Below are 21,438 nucleotides of genomic sequence, written 5' to 3' on the forward strand. Positions count from 1 at the left end.
TGTGCTGGGTGCCGGGCCGAGAGCAGTGTGGCAGGGAGCACCATGCGGGTGAGTCGGGAGCCTGGAGATGATGTGGACATTAGTGGCATCTTGTTAACGTACCAGGACTTTGGAGGGTAAGGGGATGACAAAATAAAAACCAAAAAACACAGTTTTCCCACTCTTGGAGGGGGGGTATCCCCCAAACAGATCTTAACAGGCACTGTGATAAAATGACATTTTTCCCTCTGCTGGCATTGTCTGACTCTCCAATATATTAAAAGGTACCAAAGCCAAGTTTCCAAGTACATTTCAAGGTGTTGCGGAGGGGGCCTGGTGAAAGGATTGGGTCGCCTGCCTGGTCAGTGAGTGAGTAGGAGGGGTGAGCTTCCTGCTTGATGACCTTTAACCCTTCAACTTAACCTGTTGCATTTCATGCCATACTGGTGACATCACTCACCGGAGACAGGCCCTGTGCATAGAATCTGGGGTCCCTGGGAGGAGGACATGCCCTCTGTCTGAGGCCTAGATGGATCCCCATCTTTTATAGCGCTCCCACTGATAGTAGGAGGAACAACAGGGCGCCTTCATAAAGTGGGGGCTGTAAAGAGCGGGGTCTTCACTGAAGTGTGTGGTCGGGGTTCAGAGAGGCCCCAAGGTGGAATTCTTAACAGCAAAGTTCACAGGCTGGCCAACAGGAGCCGATAAGACACAGCATCTTTGCCACCATCTCCACCAAGGTTCAAAGTCACTCTCAGGCTCAAGAAAGAGAGGGTGACCTTTGAGTGCCACTGTGTGGGAAGAGACACAGAGCATGCTGGCCTGGGACCCAGTGCTCCTGGTCTGATGAATGGGGCGCTCACTATTTCTGAGTTATGCTCTGACATACGCGCACACACACTACGAGGATATATTCCTTTAATTTTGGGAACTGGAAAATTCCTTTAATTCGGTCTATGCTTGTATAACACAAGGATGGCCAAGAATCCACCAGCCAACCCCCCCTCCCCCAATCTGACGCTCAGGCCTGTTTGTAAGTGGCCGGCCACACACGTGTGCACATGGCTATTAGGTAGCTTCTCCAAACAACTCAATGAAAAAAGGTCGTATTTATATGTATAGAGATTATATATATATATGTATGTATGTATGTGGATAAAACCATGGCAATCTTCATTCTGGCCCAACAGAAGAAATCACACACCCAGTGCCACTCACCAAATACCCAGCAAATGCAGGACATGCCATTCGAGGGTCTTGTCTGCTCATCGTGGCCGCCCCAGGCTGGACAGCGATGGGACACCAGGTCACCAGAAGAATATGCTCACGCGTGGAACTGCATTTCCAGTGTATGCATATATATGTGCGGACGTGTGTGTATGCGCACGTGTGCCTGTGTGTGAGCCTGCAAAGTAGAAAACACCAGTTCATCCTGTTCGTACTAAGCGTGTTAAAGAAATCAGATTTTGTAACCGAGAACACATTTTTTTTTAAAAAGGAACATTGAAGGTCTTCAAAAATTGCTACGGTACAAAAAAGGGGTGTGTGTGTGTGTGTGTGTGTGTGTGTGTGTGTCTTTATATATTTATATATGTATATTAACCAGAAATAGCGACTCTACAGAAGAGATGCCCACTCCTGTTTTCTGTAAGTTTACTCCTCGTGGTTCGCTTGGCTTCGGCTTTGTCACCAAGTCTCTCGGGTCAGTACATGGCACATAATGGTATTATTGGCACAGGTTCAGAATCGAAGTACAAACTCCAGCTTCTGGTGCGTCCTCCTGCCCTTTTTCTGTCTCCGGTTCCTTCTGTTGGGTCTTCTTTCTGTTTCCCAAAGGAGCTCTGGGAGAAGGCAGTCCCCGATAGGCGTCAGCATTTTTATAAAAATATATTTGGCCTATAGCGTCCTGCTCTGAGAGTCCCCCACCGGCAAACAGAAGTGGTAGGGGTGGGGACCCTCCCCTTAGATAGTTTAGTTTTAGGTTTTATGTGTTTTTTGTAATTTTTAATTTTTTTTTTTTACAGGTTCACCAACGGAATCCTGTGTGGAAAGAAAACAAGAGATTAAATGGCAGCAGGCCAAACGTAGAAGGTGTCTATGAGGGCCCTCTGAGTCTCTGTCACCGGGACCTGGGTACACAGCTGCCTAGCTAAACGACACGCGAGTGTCACCCTAGGGGCACCAAAGCTATCTTGCTGGACCTGGTCACCAAGGACTGCTACAAACTCTAGGAATCCTGAGGGGACCTCGTGTTAATTACAGTAATTGACAGAGTGGTCCTCCTGCCTTTGAGGGAGGGGCTTGGGCTTCCCAAGAGGAGGCTAGGACTATCCCGACACTAACTCATGAGCAGGCATGGCACTCCAGGCCCGCAGGTGACTGAATGTATCCAGCGTCCTGCTCGCTCCCCCTTCCAGCTCCTGATGCCAAGGGCAGAGGGGCTGCCAGCTATAGTCCTGAGCTGCAGGAAGCAATGGAATCCATTTCAATCCTGCTCAGCTGGAGGGGGCTGGGACCTGGGGAGGCTAATGGACTGCACCAGAATAACCACCCCTCGGGTCTCCCTAAGAAGTGATCTCACTGGAGAGAGGAAGAACCTGAACTGCCCTGCATGCCAGCCAGGTCAGATGGCTACAAAGAAGCAGCTGGCTTTTACCCAGTTTGGGGATGCTGCCTCAGAAAATTGGGACCCCAAAGTCATCCTGCCTCAGTGACAAACCCTGAGGTCAGCATCCCCCAGGGAGACAGAGCTACAGCCATCCTGGGCATGGTCAGGTAAGTCAGAATGCCCCATAGCTCAGCCCCGGGTTGGGGGAGGGGGGTTGGCTCAAAGCTGCTGTTGTTACAAGGGTGGGGTGGTGTGTCTCTCTGCTGTCACTCAGAGTCCTCATCTGTACTCCCACAATGACAGGAAATCGGACCCTCAAATGATACAAAGAGGATACCATGGCACCCTTCTTCTAAATGGACTCTGGGGTAAGGTTCTTTCTCCTGCATCAATTAAGCCCCCCAGGGGAACCTCCACAGGATGGAGGGCTGAAGGGCATCCAGGTGCAGGGACACACCTGCAGCCCTCAGGAGAGCATCTGGTCAGCACTGCATCCGTCATCTTCTCCGAGGGCCTCAGCACATGAAAGTCTACTCCATCGAGGTGGGGTGGCAGTGCCTGCTCCCTCTCCGGGACCCCTCCTGGTTTGGATAAGAAAGGCAGGGCATCGCCTTGCCCAAACAAATGACACCTGTTTGGGCAACCCCAGGAGGCCCAAATGGGGTGTCTACTCATCTCCTGTGGGATGGCCTGCCCTGCTGTGAGCAGGAGTGTGATGAAATGGACATCTGGTCAACTGTGTGCTGGACCACCCTCAGCCAGGTTACTCCAGCTATCTGCCCCCTCCCACCTGCCCTGGACCTGCCGACACCTAGGCTCTCTAGGATTTGCAGGGAGGGAGGGAGTGTGGTTTAAAAAGTGAAATCATTAAAGCAGAATGTCCCTCCTTTATATCTACCTTCTTTTTAATCTTTAGAAAGTTAAAAAATGTGGAGACAAATCCTTGATGATGCCACTTATAAGAAGTCCTCAGAGTCGTCAAGTTCCTGGGGACAGAGAGTAGAACGCTGGATGAGGGGCGGGTGGGGGGAGTTAGTGTCTAAGGGGGGCATAATACCAGTTCAGGAAAAACAACAAGAGCTGTGGAGGTGGACAGTGGGGGCGACTGCACAATTGTGAATGTACTTAATGCCACAGAACTGTTCCATTAAAAACAGTTAAAAGTAAAATGGTCAGTTTTATGTTCTATATATTTTACTACAATTTTAAGAACTTAAGAAATATACTGGGGAACTTCCCTGGTGGTCCAAGGGTTAAGATTTTGCCTTCCAATGTCAGGGGTGTGGGTTTGATCCCTGATGGGAACTAAGATCATACATGCCTCATAGCCAAGAAAACAAAACATGAAACAGAAGCAACATGGTAACAAATTCAACAAGACTTTTAAACAATGGTCCATATCAAAACATCTTTAAATATATACACATATTGAAAAAATATTGTTGCTATTGTTCAGTCACTAAGTTGCGCCTGACTCTCTGCAACCCCATGGACTGCAGCATGCCAGTCTTTCCCTGTCCTTCACCATCTCCCAGAGTTTGCTCAAACTCATGTCCACTGACCATTGTGTTGGTGATGCTATCTAACCATCTCATTCTGTCACCTATGAAAAAATATGGGGACAGTAAAAGCCAGGCCTAGTGACCATCTGCCCAGATCTGGGGCAGTCTCTGGTTTGAATTGCTGCCCACTGGCCCAGCAGGTTGACCACCAGGCCCCTGCCCACCCTCAGATGCATCCAGGTTGGGCCCTGGAGTCATAGGGCCTCCTTTCCTAAGAAGGGAGAACTGCAGCCTGGGGCTGCTCTCAGATCCTTCCTGGCAACCTTAACCAGACAGATGAGGGAGGCACTGCTACTGCTTCTTCCCTGGGGCCAGCCATCTCCTGAGGTTTTTTCAAACAGACATTATCTGCTAAAAGGCTGAAAAGTCTTCAGTGTTTCTGACAGTGGCTCCTTGGATCCTTGAGGACAAGGGCCCGGCCCCTCTTGCCCCATCTCTCCCTCCCCTCTTCCCGGGCTGTTGCCTGGCTTCAATAGCAAATCTCTGACATGAAAACCCCCAAGTTTCTGCTGACTGTTACCTCCCTGGGGAGACCTTCATGGATACCCCTTCCTTTCCTAAGCGTGTTCTGTTTCATCTCTGTTAAAGTATCTGTTTCTGTGACTCCTTGGGCACTGCTTTGTACCTGACTGTGTGTACATCACACATCATCCAGGTGTCATGGGTGCCTGCCAGGTCCACCAAGGTTTGCCTGGGTGCCAGCTCTGAGCCTGGCCCTTTGGAGGGAGATCAACACTGGATGAAATTCAGAGAAGAGGTATCTGTGTGAAAGAAGTGTTGTCCTCAGCCCTTATCTGTCTGGAATGACCTTCACATACTGCCTGCCTGGGAGGATGGCTGGAGGGGCTCTTGGGCCACTGAGGGGGCCAAGTGTCTTCCAAACTTACCAATATCTGCTTCTATCAGCATCTCAGGCACTTTCTTGTGGCTGAGTCATTAAAGAATCTGCCTGCAATGCAGGAGACCCCGGCTCAGTCCCTGGGTAGAGAAGATCCCCTGGAGAAGGGAATGGCGACCCACTCTAATATTCTTGCCTGAAAATCCTAGGAACAGAGGAACCTGGCAGGCTAAAGTCCATGGGGTAGGAAAGAGTCAGACACAAATGACTAACACTTTCACTTTTTCAGAATGAAAAAGCAGGTATAGAGAAGGAGTGATGGCTCCAACTCTGCACCTTGAGTAGCTGTTGGAACAGCAGTGCTGGCTTCCTGAAGAGATGATGGTCCCCTGCAAGAAGGAGAGGTCTCAGTTGCCAGGCCACCTTCCAGGCTTGCCCCAGTTCCTGCTGAAACACTGCTGCTTGCAATCAACTTGAGGGGAAGGGCTGGTTTTTTTCTGATCCAAAGGCTCAGAGCAAGAGCCTCTCAGCCTGGCATTCACCCAGGGAGAAGCAGAGAGGGAGAGGCATCCTTCCTGGAGAAGGTCACTGGCGAGGTTGTATAGCTGGTGAGGGCAGGCAGGGGAGACTCTGAGCCAGAAGGAAAAGCTGTGGCTGGAGAGAGATCTGAGCGATCAGGGATCCAGGATGAATCCTGACTTGGGAGAAACCAGTGCCCTCTGCTGCCTGGAAGGGGATGCTCCGGCTCTGTAGCCCCCAGAGCTGCAAATCACACTGGGGTCCTGGGCTTCAAGATCCGCATCAGCTTCTGAGGAACAAAGAGAGCAGGCAGTTGGCAGCAAGGCCTCCTGGAGAGTGAGCCTCTAGTTAGTTTCTCCACATACCGAAAAAGCTTCTTGCACACCGGTTTCCTTGGTGCTGGCTCTCAGCTTCGGGAGAAAAACGGCTTCCAGAAGGGTCTGGATGTTGCTTTGAAGAAAATGTTCCTTTGAATTACAGAGGCTGGATATTCTGTTAATGCATTTTTCAGAACAAAGCAGGAAGGCTCAGGTGCACTTCTTGTTTTTTTTATTAGTTATCTCTTCAGTGCGTTTTTCTGAAAATAATAATAACGCATGATTTATTTCTCACTTGCTTCGGATGCAAGAGCTTTTATGAGTTCTCAGGCTGGAATGAAGTGGCCTCGGCAAACGGGAAGATCTGAACACTGATGAGGTTTTTCTGAAGTTTACTTGCTGCATGAAAAATGACAGGAAATTAGCCAAGAGCCAATGACAGGCCTGTGTTCAAGGTCTCTTTCCTCGGAGCAGGAAAGGCCACCTCGTTTTGTCTTGCCCAGCATTCCATCAGGCTCCACTGAGGAGGAGGGTCCAAGTAAAGAGTTTGCTCGAATCTATCACAGAGGCTGAATCTAGGTAAACGGGACAAATTTCTGCCCAGGTGGGGTCACCTGTGTCCACGAGCCCTAGAATCACCATCAAGCTGCCCGCAGGGAAACAGGGTGGGCGGGGCTTGGGTCCCAGACATGCGTGTGGGTTAGCGTGAGCACACAAGACGGTGCTGTAACAAACTGCGGTAGCATCATTAAAAATGCATTTGGAGAGGCCTAACAGTTATGCAAGAGATAAATATCTTGCTGGCTCTTAAACCTTAATTAAATGTTCCAGTATTAATTGCTATTTATTTAAGGGACAATAAGAATCCCAATAAATCTGAGCCGTCTTCCTGGCTCTCCACCGCTCCATCCTCACGTCCAGGCATTAACTGTAGACATCAGGGACACTTCGAATGCGCATGCTTTCCTCCCAGTGAGTGATAAACAGCCCTTCTGACTCACGGCGAAGGGATGTGTAAGCATTTATCAAGGACTAACAAGGCTGCTCACATGGACCTCCTGGTCTGTGTCTCCGGGAGGAGTCAGCTGGAGGGAGCCACTGCCCTGAGTCCATAGGTGCTGTGGCTGAGCATGGCCAGGCTCCGCTGAGTCCTGTCGCCTCTTCTCACCTCCCCAAAATGCCCACCTGAGATCCATGGTGGGAGGGTCGAGCTCTCCAGACACAGAGGTGTCTTCCTGTAGATGGGGATGGTCCTGAAATTGATCCTCACGCAGAGTTGGAAAGTGGGGTCTGGAAACCTAGTGGAGAACATGGTCCCTGGGGCCTATCTGGGGTGGCACACTGGCAGAACCCACCTTTTAGCTTGTGCGGTCCTTCTATGTCCCAGGCTGCTAGAGAGAACTGGGCAAAGGGGACAGGAATGTCTTCTGGACCAGAGACGTGGATAAAAAGCACTTTTTTCTCCCAACCGGTTTTCTTTTAAAGTCAGGTCTGCGGCTCCCTGGTTCAATCCTTGGCCCAGACTTTTGGAGGCTCTGGGGCTGGTCTCCCAACTGCAATGCCCCCTGCTCTGCAGAGTCAGGCTGGGTGTCCCCTGCAGGGATGCCAAATCAGCTGGAAACCCCTCCCTCCTCTCCCACTACCTGACTCCCTTCCCACTTAGGGTGCTATCAGGGATGGAAAGGGGCACAGAGGCATTCCACTGGGGATAGCAGTTGAGGAAGTCTGACTGGTGGGCAGAGTGTGGCCCCAGAGTCAGGTGGCCTAGGATCATGTGGCCCCACCACTTACAACATGACTGGCCTCAGGCAAGTCACATGACCTCCCCATCCGACCTCAGTTTCCCATCTGTAAGTGGGATTGCTGAGAAGACTGAATGGGTCTCTATATGTCAAAAGTGTGCCAGTGAGCTGCCATGTGAAGGTGCCATTAGGGCAGTGTCTCCCCCCACCCTCTCTAGATGGGGGCTACTTGGAGTGGAAGGTGTGTCTACCTCAGGCCTGCAGGTCCACAGCTCTTGGAGGAAGAGAGCACAAGTCTTTGATGTGCAGGGCTAGGATCTCCCAGGTCAATGCCTTACGTATTTATGCATCTGGAAATCCCAAAGGAGATGCAGGCGCTCACCTGGCCGCCCTGCAGAGGCCTTGCCAGGCAGGCATGAGTTCCACTGCTAACTGGGAACTTCCCCATCACTTGCTGGGTTGAAACGCCAAAGGGAGCTAGTCCGAGGCCTTAATGAGATGAGTCTTATCCGGGCAGACAAAGGTGCAAGCATCTGACGGAGAGCTGTGCCCAGGGCATCTGGCTCTTGAATGTCGGGCACAGCCCTCATCTCACCTGCTTGGCCTACACATCTCAGCAAAGGCCTCTGTGTGAATAGGGGGTCAATTTCCATTTTAACCTCATTATATTCCTTCACCCATTGGCTAAACATAGTGCTAATCCGGTCGTTCTGGCTTCAGGACAAAAGCGAGGAATGGACATTTGATGTGGAACAAATATACAATTCGCTAGGGCTGGGATTATGAACTGATTGATTGATACCTGCTTCTCCAAGTAGCTGGGCCCCCTGACCCCTCAGAGGTGCTGTAAGCAGAGGCCTCTGAGGGTCCTGTGTGCTCCCTAAGAAGATGAGGTACACCTCAAGAAGCCCCGGGCACTTCTCCAATTCTGACAATGACATTTCCCACTCAGTCCCCACATCAGAAGGTGAGAAAAAGTAAAGGAAAAAAATTTTTTCAAATATAGATAACCCTAAAAACTAGATTCCCTGCTCCTGGAAGGGATGTGATGTCATGCTTAGAGAGAAGATCCGGAGGAAAAAAGATGTTCTCTGTGGATCAACAAGATGTCATCCTTTGAAAACCCTAGCATCAAACAAGAAAAAAAAAAAAAAAAAACCAAAAACCCCAGTCACCTCAATTGACTGTTCGTCCAGAATGTGCAGTCACTAGGGGGGCGACGAGATGCTCTTCCCCCCACAGCAGCCTGTGTGTTCAGGAGGTTCAGCACAGAAGAAAGCAATTTAATGTCAGCATTAAAGTCAATATCATTGAAAGCAAACCAAATGTTCCTATCCAGCAGAGCGTGGCAAATTCATCCCTGTTTTGGTACCAGTCCCTGGCTTCAAATCAGTAGACGTCTCAACTCTTCACTTTCTCTCTTTATCATTTTCTTTCTTATCTCTTATTTTTATATTTCAAAATTGTATTTTAATTCCACTCAGTGTTCTCTCTCCCACCCCCTCATAGAGACGGGGTGGCGGCATGGTGTCTGCCCACTGGGCTGGGGCTCTGATCTCCTCTTGTTTGGGGAAGTGAGGGGTGTACTTATAGCTTGTTTCCAGAACTGGGGTTCCCTGCCCTACAGGGCTTCCTGGGAGATGGAGCGGCATGGGCAGGACTGAACAAGATTGCAGAGAAGGGGTTCCTGAGTCTGTCACTCCCTCCCACCGGGATGTGGGGGCATTTCTAACGAGTGCAGCAGAGAGACCACGCGCCCAGCCCTCTGGTTTGCATCCAGGGCAATGATGCCCTTGCTGAGACCCACCTGCCATGTCCAGACAGGCTCCCAGTATTCCAGAGGAGAGATGGGGGGAGGGGTGTGGGGGTGGGGAAAATCAAGCAAGGTCCAGTAAGAGAGGTACGTACCATAAAACAGACACATGGCGTCTGCCCTGCCCCCAGGAGGTAAAAAAGACTTCGGCCAGTCAGCAGGAGATTTCAAACCATTTCTCAGACACAAAGGCCACAGGAATAAGATGCCGATCAGAAGAAGAGGGCCTGTAGCAAGCAGAAAAATGGGCTTGCAAGGGCTCATATGTAAAACCTGACAGGCAGGCTGGATGGGACCTGTTGCAGAAAACTGGCTTCTCCAGGCAAAAAGAACTCCCAGAAGGTGATGCTTCACCTGGCCTGGACGCACTGGCCACCTCTCCCTGTGTTGGCCTGTCCTCCCTTCCACTCTGAGAGGCTTAAGAGGACACACAGTCCAGGGGCTCCGTGCATAGGACGAATCTGGTGAAGATGCACAAAGATGCTATGTCTGGATTTCAGTCTTTCATTTGCAGTACGAGTGTAAATTCAGCGTCTCTGTCTCTGAGATCAGAGATTCCACCCACTTTACTGCACCTTCTGGAGAGGGCAGGGCCTGATGCCTAAAATGCCGCTTGCCCCCAGTTATTTTGTCCCCTTTGAGACTGAGCTAATGTTTCCCAGAGCCAGTGAGAACCAACAGAGCGTCACTTTTGGCCCCAACGCAAGAAGCGGTTCTCTCCAGGGCATTCACACCAGCCAGCTGTGCCCACTATGCACATGGACAGGGTTCTCCCAGGACATGGGAGCAGAGAGGGAGACACAGTGAAACACCAGGACCCAGCCACTCCCTTTTCCTCCTCCCCGCAAGCCTGAGATTCTGGGTGGCCAAGATTCATATCCAAATAGGCACACAGGCATTCAATGAAATGGTTTGAAAGTTTTTTCTCCAATTCTTTGTGAACTCGGCCTTCTAGAAGGCTGGGATGCAACCCACAGGCTCCCCAGTGTAGTCGAGTAAAAGCAAAGTAGTTCAGAGGGAGGGTCCTGGGGTTTCTGCTCTCTCTTCTCCCCTGGGGAGGGAATATCTTAGACAGAACATACAGTAGAGTCCGACATGGAGATACCAGGACAGGAGCAGCAGGGAGGTGTCTAAGGAACACCTCCTTGCTCTCCAGGACAGGACAAGGCCAACATGAGTCACAGGCACAACAGTTGAAGGCTCCCCTGAGTCTCCTCGACCTGGATTCTGGGAGGAGCCCGGTAGGGCACCTTGGGCCGTGTCCCTGGTCACCACTCCTGTCACTGACCCCATGCCCCTCAAGTCAGCCTGCTGTTCTGCTCATTTCTTCCTAAGATCTTTAAGTCGTTGGAGAATTGTTTCTCTTTTAATTTATAAAATGATGCATGAATGTGTACTCATTTAGAAAAAAAAAATAGCTTATTGATATTTTAATCTAATTCCGGATAAACCTTCAGAAGCTGACTCAAGGGTTTCTTAAATATTCCCAGTGATGGTTTTAGAGACATGTCTTCTTTGAGGGATTACATATGACTCATTAAAAAGAGCATTTAATAACCAGGAGTCTGCTTGGTGTTTGATATTTCTGTCAGATTTGCTGCTGACATTTTAGTGATGGGGTTCACAGATATTGACTGGGGAGGGAGGGACCCATCACGATTTGTTGATATTTTGGAGGCTTGATTGAGACTAAGAGGCTGGTTCTGGGCTCTGAGCTATCTGCTCAGCTTCCAACATGTGGGATCCAGGACCAAGCAAGACAGGTCCATCCACTGGCCAAGTGCAGGGGTCCAGATGTGAACCCTGGCACCTTAGTACATCTACTCTGCGCCTCTTGTCTCAACTCAGCAAATGAGCTGCCTTCATGTGCCCTGACCACATAAAGAGATGAGAAAGCTGCCTGACACCTATCCACAGACCCGGCATCCCCAAAAGGGGGCAGCGGCCAGCTCTGGCTCGCGCCTGCGCTTACCGGTTCCCATTAAATGTGGACTTGTACTCCCCGGCCGGGTGCAGCGTCTCGTCAGTGTAGACGGGCACGGATGCCCGGACACACTCGTGGGAACACTGGAGGGTCTCGTTGTAGGCCGTGAAGATGTCCAGACTGCTGGGCACTCGGGCAGGTGTGAAGTCTGTCAGGTTCTGGCAACTCTCCTCCTGATGGTTCGTCTTCCGCTGGTGGCTGTTCCTTCGTGGGTTCCCACTCTGCGCACAGCTGGGGGAGAGAGAGGTCAGGGTGGGGGTCGGAGTCGGGGTGGGGGACTCGCAGGTGCAGAGACCCATCAGCATCTCCCGCCGCCCTGACCCTAAGGAAACTTCACCTCCAGGCATTAATTAGACATCATCTAATAGTAATTCCCAGCCTCTTCAGAAAAATCAACCACAAGCAATGGGCTCTTTTTTAAAAATAAAATAAAATTTGAATTTTAGATGCTGCCATTATTGCAGTAAGGATTAAGAAGTGAGGAGTGGAGTTGTGTTATTGGGGAGCGGAGGTCTGGTTTGGCCAAGGAATGTCAGCCGGGTGGTGGTACTGACTCAGTTTCCCCAGGAATGCCTAGATGGTATGAAAATGATGATCGTGGGGAAGGCTCTGTGCACAGGTCAGGGCGGCCATGGTTCTTGTGGAGTGGACCCCATAATTGTCTCTGGGGAGAGATAAGACTGGGAACTCTCATCCTCAGCCTCTCCTCTGGCCAGGCTCACAAGCTGGAAATGAAAGCAGATCGTTTGGGTCTATGAAGAAGACTGTGTTTGTGCCCGTGGGTACCTGCCTTTGCCCCCTGTTCTTTTGGGCCACAGAGGCTTTCAGACTCTGTGTAGACTGCACACATGGGTCCCACCCTGTTGACCAAGGGATTTGATCGAAAAGGTGCACAGGGACCCTTCCCGGCTCCAGGAATCACCTCTAGGGCAAGTTCACAAGGATGGAAGTGGCATGCCCATGAAGGAGGAGATTTGAGGGGTCATGGTTCTCATCAGCTCATCAGTTCTCCTTTTCTACCCACTTCACAGCTCAGAGCCTTTGCAGAGTGAGTGGGCTGCAAGGGGCAGGGCTTCATGAGCCTGTCCCCATATAAATTGTGTTAATTCCCTGCCTCTTCTCAACGAGAGATATCCCTATAGCTGGCAGGGAAGACCACCCATAAATGAAGGTGAGAAGATGGACGTGAAAGCCAAGTGACCCCCCCCCCCGCCACCCCACTCACCAATGTCATGGAACCACTTATTCTCCCTGCTGGACTGTCTTCCCCAAAAGACTTTGAAGGTCTGCTGCAAACCCCAAAGTGTGGGAAAACCAAGACAAAGCTTGTTGCCTATTACAGCATCACAGTCTGCCACCTCCTTGGTGGGGAGGGGATTTCACCATCAAGACAGCCAGTGGGATCGGACCTGCTGAGCATCCATGTGGTCCAGGGACCTGGAGCCCCTTCTCCAACCAGCCAGCCCTGCCCAAGACACGCTGCTGAGAGCTGGTCATTATCTTCTCTATCTCCCCCAGAAAACACCCCAGGTCCAGGGTTTGCAGGCCATCAGGAGCTTTAAGACCTCCCTGGGCTGTTCCAGGGTGGTACCTCTCCACACTTTGATCTCTGTAATCCTGGAGGCTGGCTTTCTCTCACATTTCCTCAAGTCTCTGTTACCCAGAGGCTTGGGGCACTTCCCTCCCACAAACCTGTGACTTCCTACCAAGGTCGGCAGGGGGATGATTTGCGTCCAAGGTGCTTTGGCTTGATGTTAAGAGGAGCCTCGCTAGCTGGAGGAGAGACTGTAGGCGGACAGGGGCCCAGGAGGCGTGCGGGCAGTGGGGTCAGCTGGCAGCCCCCCGATTCTCCCAGGGGTGTAGCAGGTGTGTACACCCAGCAAGGCCAAGCTCAAAGTAGGCCAATTTCCAGGAGGAAATAGGCGAAGATGGGCTGCCTGGAGCAAAGAAGTAACCTAGTTCAGCAGACACAGAGTGACTGAGATAGGAAGGCTGGGGACGGCAAGGGGCCAGCAGGGACCCCAGCCAGGCTGCTTGTATGAAATAAGGAAAACCAAACTGAGCTGTGAGGGGGACATTCAGAGGGGTGCTAGGATCTGAGAGATGGACTTCAGGAACAGGCTACCTGCTGCCTAAGGAATTAAGCAAAGCAGGCTGGGCTTGTGCCCTGCAGGGAAAGCCACCGGGAGAGCACTGTCAGGGAACAACCCCTCCCATTGGGTGGCCGAGCTGCCCTGGCAAAGGTGAGTGGGTTGAGCAGAGCAGGAGCTGTGTGGCACTCTCCACCCAAGAGAAATGATTCCCTGGTCTGTGAGCTGAGATGGGGTTGAGAAGCAAGAACTCTCTGTGTGTGCTTCCCCAGGGACCCCCACTGACCCCTATTACCCAGCCAGAAGGGCCAAGGGTCCTTACCAGTTTTTTAAGACAAGAGTTGTAATCAGAGCAGCTATGACCATGATGAGGGAGACGGTGATGGTGATGATCTGATGGACGGCCAAACCTGGAAACAGAAAAGGAGGAGGGGAGCCGTGAAACCAGAGGCATGAGATGAAGGGGCCCAGGAAAGGACAGGGAGGAGGGGCCTGTCCCATCAACTCAGCCCTGAACACGAGGTCCAGTCACATGTTGAGAAGCCCTGCAAGGGGGTCCGCGTCGATGGGGTCTCATGGGACCAGGTCAGATTGGTTTTCTGCCCACATGGAGGTGCTGCCAGATGCAGTGGGTACCAGGGCTGTTTTCACCTGGAGCCAGGGAAGGGAGGCCCCAGCCTGGCCTCTCTCAGGCCCTGAGAAATGACTCAGCCCTTGGGCAGCTGTGCCCTTTCTTGCACCTGCTGAGCCCTTCACCTGGCACAGGTAAGCTCTGGCACCACTCCTTTCTCTCCTCCCAACCTGGGTAAGTTCTGTTCCTTGTGTCTGGGAACCAGGGAAGCTGGCCTGCTGGTGGGAGCAGGGTTTGCCTAGATGCAGGAGGAGCCGGGACAGCCCAGGATTTATTGGGAAGGGAGGGAAGAGAGGCAGGTGACATTGTTGTAGATTCAGGCACTTGGGTCACTGGAGAGCATCTTCATCTTTCCAGATTCCTCTCCAAGAAGTTCACAGCCAGATGAGCTTCCAGGGAATAAGAGATCCAGGCCCAGCAGGTGATGCTTCCTAAAGTCCCAGAGAAGGATCTGCAGCCTGGCCTCCAGGTCCTGTCTCCTCTTGTGTGTGTTATACACCATGGGGGGAGGAGGCAGGGGAAACAGCAGACAGGGACAGAAGGACTGGCCACTCCAGGAGCAGAGCAGCCACAGCCCCGAATGAGAGCGGTCTGAACCCCACACAAGGGCCAGGATGGCAGAGGACAAGAATGGTCTGTACTGTCCCTCTGTCCATCCACCCCCATCCCCTGCATCACCTTCCATCAACCTCAGATGCAGGGAGAGGGAAAAAAGACAGGTTGGCAACACTTCTGATCCCTTCCCGTGTAACTCATCTTTACATCATTCCAGGGACACTAGGGTTGAATCCTCTGGTCAGTGAGGTCCACCTGGAAGGTCCAGGACTCTGGTCCTGCTCTTCTCCCATCATCAAGAACCACACCTGAGGAGCTGGGGGCTAATAGCCATAAGGGGCTCTGCAGAGACCCCTGCAGGTGCAGTACCCTGCCCCCGGGAGTGCTGACTCTCTGCCGTTCTTACATCTCTGCCACTTGAGTGTCTGTCTCTCTCCACTTCTGATGTTCAGGTGCAGAGGCCACCCATCACACCTGTGGACCCTGCCAGTCCTGGAGTGAGGACACAGCATGTGTGTGGTCCAGTGTGGAGCATCTCAGAGATGTAACACTTTTCTTTGGTGGCCTCTGAAGGACACATTCACACACAGATGTTACCTCTCTGCTGAATATGATCTTCGTGGGGGGAATTGCTAATAAATGATTCAAAGCTGGCATGACCAGAAAACAAGCTCTTCCTGGCCGCCTCTCTTCCAGGCTATTTCTGTTTTTCCCCAGGAATTCCCTTCCTGAGCCCACAGAATAAGCAACACTCAGAAAACCGAAGATGTCATGGGCCTCCCTTCACTCATTCTTTTAGCCACTGATTCAAGAATCACCTATTGAGTACCTACAGCATGCCAAGTAGGGCCAGTTTTGACTAACTCAGTCATGGTGCCTGCCCTCAGGAACAGCTGGTGTGGTGCCCATTTTTAAAAGTGGCAGTGTTCACTGCTGGTTCTGACCAGTGGCTTCCCATACACCTGTGCCCAATACATGACATGTACTGCAAAGCTCTGAGCCGGTTTGCCTTCCCTCTGGGTCTGACAGATCAGTTTGACAATGGGGTTGAAAGCTACATATGCCAGTAAAGGACCACTCTTAATCTCACCACCAACAAAGTGTCCACCAGTCTCAGTAATCTCTATATATTCACCAGCTTCTTCCCTGAGACCCAACTCAGACTTTGTTGGAAGAGGGAGGTTGACATGGATGTCTAGTTTAATGGATGATCAGGAAAGACGGCTGCTCAGTCTTCCCTCACCCTCCATCTACACAATCCTTCTGATTCAGTCAAGAGATGAGGATGCTGTCATGAAGAGTATGAGCTCATCCTGCATCTGTGCTTCTTGTGAAGAGAAGGAGGCTGATGATGGCGATGGTGACTACGACAGTATTGATGATGCTGATGGTGACTATGATGGTACTGATGTTGATGATGCTGATGGTGACTATGATGGTACTGATGGTGATGATGGTGACTATGATGGTACTGACGTTGATGATGGCACTGACGTTGATGATGGCACTGACGTTGATGATGGCGATGGTGACTATGATGGTACTGATGTTGATGATGGTGATGATGGCGATGATGGCACTGATGTTGATGATGGCGATGGTGACTATCATGGTACTGATGTTGATGATGGTGATGATGATGATGATGGTGATTGTGCTGTTGCTGACAGTGACACTGATGATGGAAATGGTAACTGTGGAGATGATCATGGTGATGGTTACAGTGGTGGTAATGTTGATGTTGTCACTGCTGATGGTCATTGTGGTATTGCTGTTGGTGATGGTTATTTGATAACATAAATGGTGATGGTGGTGGTGATGAGGACCGTAGAGTGGTGATGATGGTAATATGATGCTGGTGATGATGATTGTGGTGTTGGTGATGGTGGTGATGATGAAAGTGGTGATGATGGTGATGTGACAGTGATAGTGGTAATGATGATGTTCCTGCTATTGCTGATGGTGATTTGATGGTGGAAACGGTGATGGTGATGATGATGGTGATGACCTCATTGATGATGATGGTATAGTGGTGATGATGGTGATGTGATGCTGGTGATGATGTTAGTGATGACGGTGGTAGTGATGATATGGTGATACTGATGGTGATAATGAAGGTGAGGGTGATTATAATGATGTTGGTCATAATGACGGAGATCACAGGCATGCTCAAGTATTAGAAATTGTCAGGTGTGTATTATCTCATTTATTCTTTGCAACATCACTCAAAGGTGCATACTGTCATAATAAATATGGAACTGAAAATCATCTGGACAAGTTTGCTTAAATTCCTTGGATCACATAGAACCTGATGGCTACTAAACCCATACTAAGAGCTGTAGTATAATAGGATTTGATCTTAAACTGTATTCATTTCCGTTTGGGCTTTGATCTCGGGTCCTTGCATCTTCCAAGACAGAGGCTGGCACCACTACCCTCTACATTCCTGGGGAGAATAATCTGCTAAATTATGGATGCTGGTGTTTAAAAGCCTCATCATCTCTTCCATGGATAGATCTCTTAAGGAGTGCTCCAGACCCATGTCAAGAGCCTCTCAGCCATCTTGGCAGGTCATATTCCCAAGTCCATGGCAAGAACTGAACCACTGTTTCTTGAGCTAAACCTGCCATTTTCTTGGGTAGGAGCATTCAACATCTATGGAGTATAAAAGAGCACACTGAATGGGAGTGAGCCAAAAGTAGTAGGGATTGGTTCAACTTCAGAGTGGAGGCACTGAGAGCTCCCTTACAAGAGCAGAACACTTTGTGGTCCATGCCCCAATGTCTGCAGGGCCAGAGAGGCTCAGGCCACCACTGGATGTGGACCCCACATACCAAGGGAATTCTTCTGTTTGGTTGAACATCTGCAGTGACCAAAGTCCTTAGAAGGGAAGAGCTCAATGACCAGCTACATCTTAGATGTTTAATTCCTTCCCACTCCCTCTGTAACTAAGGATGGGGAAAAAAACATTCATTCTCTTCGTCTGGTGAATGGAAGAAACTGATGATCAGAGGGGAAAACAGCTGGCTCAAGGAATGCCCTCATTGATGACAAGAAGACCAGAAGCCCAGCCCTCAGCCTAAGGTTCTCACGAGTCTTTGAGCCCCTGAAGAAAAAGCCCAATCTTCATCATCTTTATATCCACCCCACTCCCAACCATGCACAGACTGCCTGACACAGAACCTTGCAACAGCACCGTGTGACATATTGTGAAATTGATAACTGAAGACTAGAGAACAAAAAGCCAGGGAACAGGGAGAAAGTCAATGACATAATTCCAATGTTTGCCTTGTTCTAGAGGACCCTTTCCTGCCTTCTGTGTGAAATTTCTCCATAGGACTTGCCAAGTTAAAATTTGGAAAAAATGATATATGGGTTAATAACCAGCCAGGATCATCTGGGTGGAAGTACAACAATAATATCATGGCCATGCTCTTTGGAAAGACTGCTGTATGCCTGTCTTCACACCCATGGTCAATTTAATCCACTGCTGATCCTGCAGAGCCCAGGTGTAGGCAGTTCTCTACTCTGGAAAAATCAAACGTTAAGCTCCAAGTGAACAAATCTGTAACCACATTCTTGGGAATAAAGGTACTTAGAGGCAAACTCCTTACTGCTCCTCATGTATTTCATTTGCAAAGCAAACAGCCTTGTGCTTCCATGCCTGGCCCGTGGGTTGTGATGGGTCACTGGGTTCAGGCATAAGGGACTGATGAGTACAAGAAGACCCCACAGTCAGGATGGTTGACAAGGACCAGGCCTTTTGACACATAGTGAGAACGATATTTGTAGGAAGCAGATTAGAAGATGTAAACCCAGTAAGGATGTCTCATCTTTTCTTCTCTTTGAGAGGTCACTCCTAAAAGGATGATAGAACTTCTCATGAGAGGCTGGGTAGTGTTTCAAGCATCTGTCTTATCATTCAGGTTCCCCAAATGCCAGGAGTTGTTTCCTCATCCATGTAAGTCACTTAAGTCTGCACAGATCCTGGGTAGGCAAAGTTTGACATAAGGAGCCAGATGACAAATACTTTAGGTCTGGCAGGTAGCATGACCTCTGTTGCAACTTCTCAACCCAGCTGTGGATGGTATGCAACCAGTGGGCATGGCTGTGTGCCAATAAAACTTTATTTATGAAAACATACAGCTAATTTAGGTGAATAGCTGAAGGCGATGTAGCTTATCAGTTAAGAAACAGACACTCGGTTTTGAATGGTTGCTTAAAGCTGGGACTCAAACTGCAAACTTCTGGTATTTTACAACCTTCCTGCTCTATCATCAAAGATCTGGAGTCTTCTGAGACCTTCACCATAAGTGTCAAGGTGATTTTAAAGACAGTCTATGTCTGACGCAGGATGCAGCATGCTTGGGGCTGGTGCATGGGGATGACCCAGAATGATGTTATGGGGAGGGTGGTGGGAGGGGGGTTCATGTTTGGGAATGCATGTAAGAATTAAAGATTTTAAAATTTAAAAAATAAAAAACTAAAAAAAAAAAAAAATAAAGACAGTCAAGCATCTGTCTTATCAAGTGGGGCCAAAACTACCAGCAGTGGACAGCTTCGCCCTACTGGATACGTTCATGCAAAGCTGGCTTGAGAACAGATCACTCTGTGACACTCCGTTAAACAGGATTCTCGATTTTTGGAGACTAAAGATCAAGGAGAATCTTACCAGTTGAATCAATAGCCCTCAGGAATATTTCAGCCATGTGTCTATCTCAATGTTTCCTTTAAGGTTGAAAAGAAGCTTCATGGTGTGAATGATAATAAGGACCTATGTTATACAGAACAGAGAACTCTGCTCAGTGCTCTGAAATGGCCTATATGGGAAAAGAATCTAGAAAAGGGTGGATATATGTATATTAATAACTGATTCCCAAGTGATTCAGTGGTAAAGAATCCACCTGCCAAGCAGGAGATGCAGGTTTGATCCCTGAGTCGGGAAGATCCTTGGAGAAGGAAATGGCTACCCACTCCAGTATTCTTGCCTGGGAAATCCCATGGACAGGGGAGCCTAGAGGGCTACAGTCCATGGGGTCACAAAGAGAAATGACTGAGCAACTAAAAAACAAACAACATAACTGATTCACTTTGCTGTACAACAGAAACTAACACAACACTCTAAATCAACTATACTCCAACTAAAAAAAGCTTAGGGGGACCTTCCCTGGTGGCTCAGAGGTAAAAGAATCTGACTGAAATGCAGGAGATGCAGGTTTGATCCCTGGGTGGGGAAGATCCCCTGGAGGTGGAAATGGCAACCCACTCCAATATTCCTGCCTGGGAAATTTCATGGACAAAAAAGCCCGGAGAGCTACAGACCATGGGGGTCCAGAGTCAGACATTACTTAGTGACTACAGCAACAAGAGCCAATAAGAATTAATTTTTAAAAATAAAGAATGTTCAGAGCATAGAATCCTTGCATTGGGAGAGATCTTACCCCTGGATCTGTGGACAGGGTTTTCGCTGCCACATTCACCCAACTTTTCTCCTCTCTGAATAATTTCTCTTAACACTCTCATCTTCAATGATGTTCCCTCCGGTCAGGTCTCTGGTACTCATTACATAATGCAAAAGCAGCAACATCTATGCCATAAACCTTACTGACCCTGAGCAAGGCCAGCTGTTGGGTGGGTTGTGATTGGGTTGACAAGGATGTCACCTTAAGGGAACATACACTCTATATCCTCAAGAAAGGGAGGAAAAGACAACTTACTTTCTCCTCTCCACCTTCCAAGGTCAATCTTGAATCCATCTTCAAACTCTTTGCCATTCAGACATGGTCCCAGTGCGCAGAGCAAGCTGTGTGGGGAATCTTGCTTCCTCTTCCTGACAGGTGTGATTGTTCCTGCTAATTTAGGGGCTCTTTCTGCTCCTGGTAATTGCCACTGTATACTAATGTGCTAGGAATCAGCTGCCATCCGGATAATGAAAAATTATACCCGGAATAATGGATGGCGACAGATGGATTACCAAGCGCTGCATCAATCAATAGGGCTTTTATGGATATATTTGTGGTGGTTTGTAATAAGATCAGGTCCTGAAGATTGATGGGGAAATTGGTAATCCATCTCTGGGTCTGGATGAGTTTCTTATTAAATGCAGCTGAATCAACTGTCCATGGCAGGAACCAGCCCTTCCAGGACCTCCCTTCCAGACATGAAGGGGCAGTGGGACTCACCTGTGGGTACCTAAGGCAGGAACAAGGGCCCCGTAATTGAGGAAAAGGATAGCATTTCTGGGTTTACACTGGCTCATTTCCAAAGCAGAGCTCTCATGCACCCACATTATGGGAATCAAGACTCAGTGACAAATGGATGCAAGGATGTCTGTCTCCAGGGGTTGGATAGGTGACTGTGGTACCCAGTTCCACCACAAAGAGACCATTCCTTTACCACAAACACCACAAAGCACTGAATACACAGGACATCTTTGACAAATGGTTTCTGGCAACACTGCAGAAATTCCAGCATCCAGGTGACAGGTGAGAGGCCAGCCTCACTTTCTTGAGGAACAGTAACCACAAGGTTGAGGCTCTTTCTGAGGCAGCTGGCCACCTGGAGGGGAGCAGGCTGTTGAGAGAAAGTGCACCTTCTAAAACTGGGGTGTTCACAGAAAAAGCTACCTGCTTTGTGGTGGAGACACAAAGGCACATCATTTTCTAACTGACCCAAAAGAGCCTTCCAAGGAGTGAGTGATAAGAGAGGTTTAGAGACAAGACCGTTGAGATGACATGTCCACCCATCCAAAGTCCTTCCAGCCTGGGGCAGGACGTCAGCAAAGAGCACAGAGGCTCACC

The 21,438-nt window shown here is 49.6% G+C and overlaps 1 protein-coding gene across 1 annotated transcript in view; it reads right to left on the minus strand.

Annotated features, from left to right (window-relative positions):
• Positions 1-880: 880 nt before the first annotated feature.
• Positions 881-21,438, minus strand: part of AJAP1 (adherens junctions associated protein 1) — a 127,843-nt gene continuing 107,285 nt past the window's right edge. The window contains exons 3-6 of the mRNA XM_069544846.1: positions 13,775-13,862; positions 11,351-11,593; positions 9,474-9,605; positions 881-2,019 (exon numbers count right to left, since the gene is read on the minus strand). Of these exons, the coding sequence (XP_069400947.1) occupies positions 9,533-9,605; positions 11,351-11,593; positions 13,775-13,862 (404 nt within the window). The 3' untranslated portion in view covers positions 881-2,019; positions 9,474-9,532. The remainder of the gene's footprint in view (positions 2,020-9,473; positions 9,606-11,350; positions 11,594-13,774; positions 13,863-21,438) is intronic.

The sequence above is a fragment of the Ovis canadensis genome, chromosome 12 (assembly GCF_042477335.2).
Source record: "Ovis canadensis isolate MfBH-ARS-UI-01 breed Bighorn chromosome 12, ARS-UI_OviCan_v2, whole genome shotgun sequence".
NCBI lineage: Eukaryota > Metazoa > Chordata > Mammalia > Artiodactyla > Bovidae > Ovis > Ovis canadensis.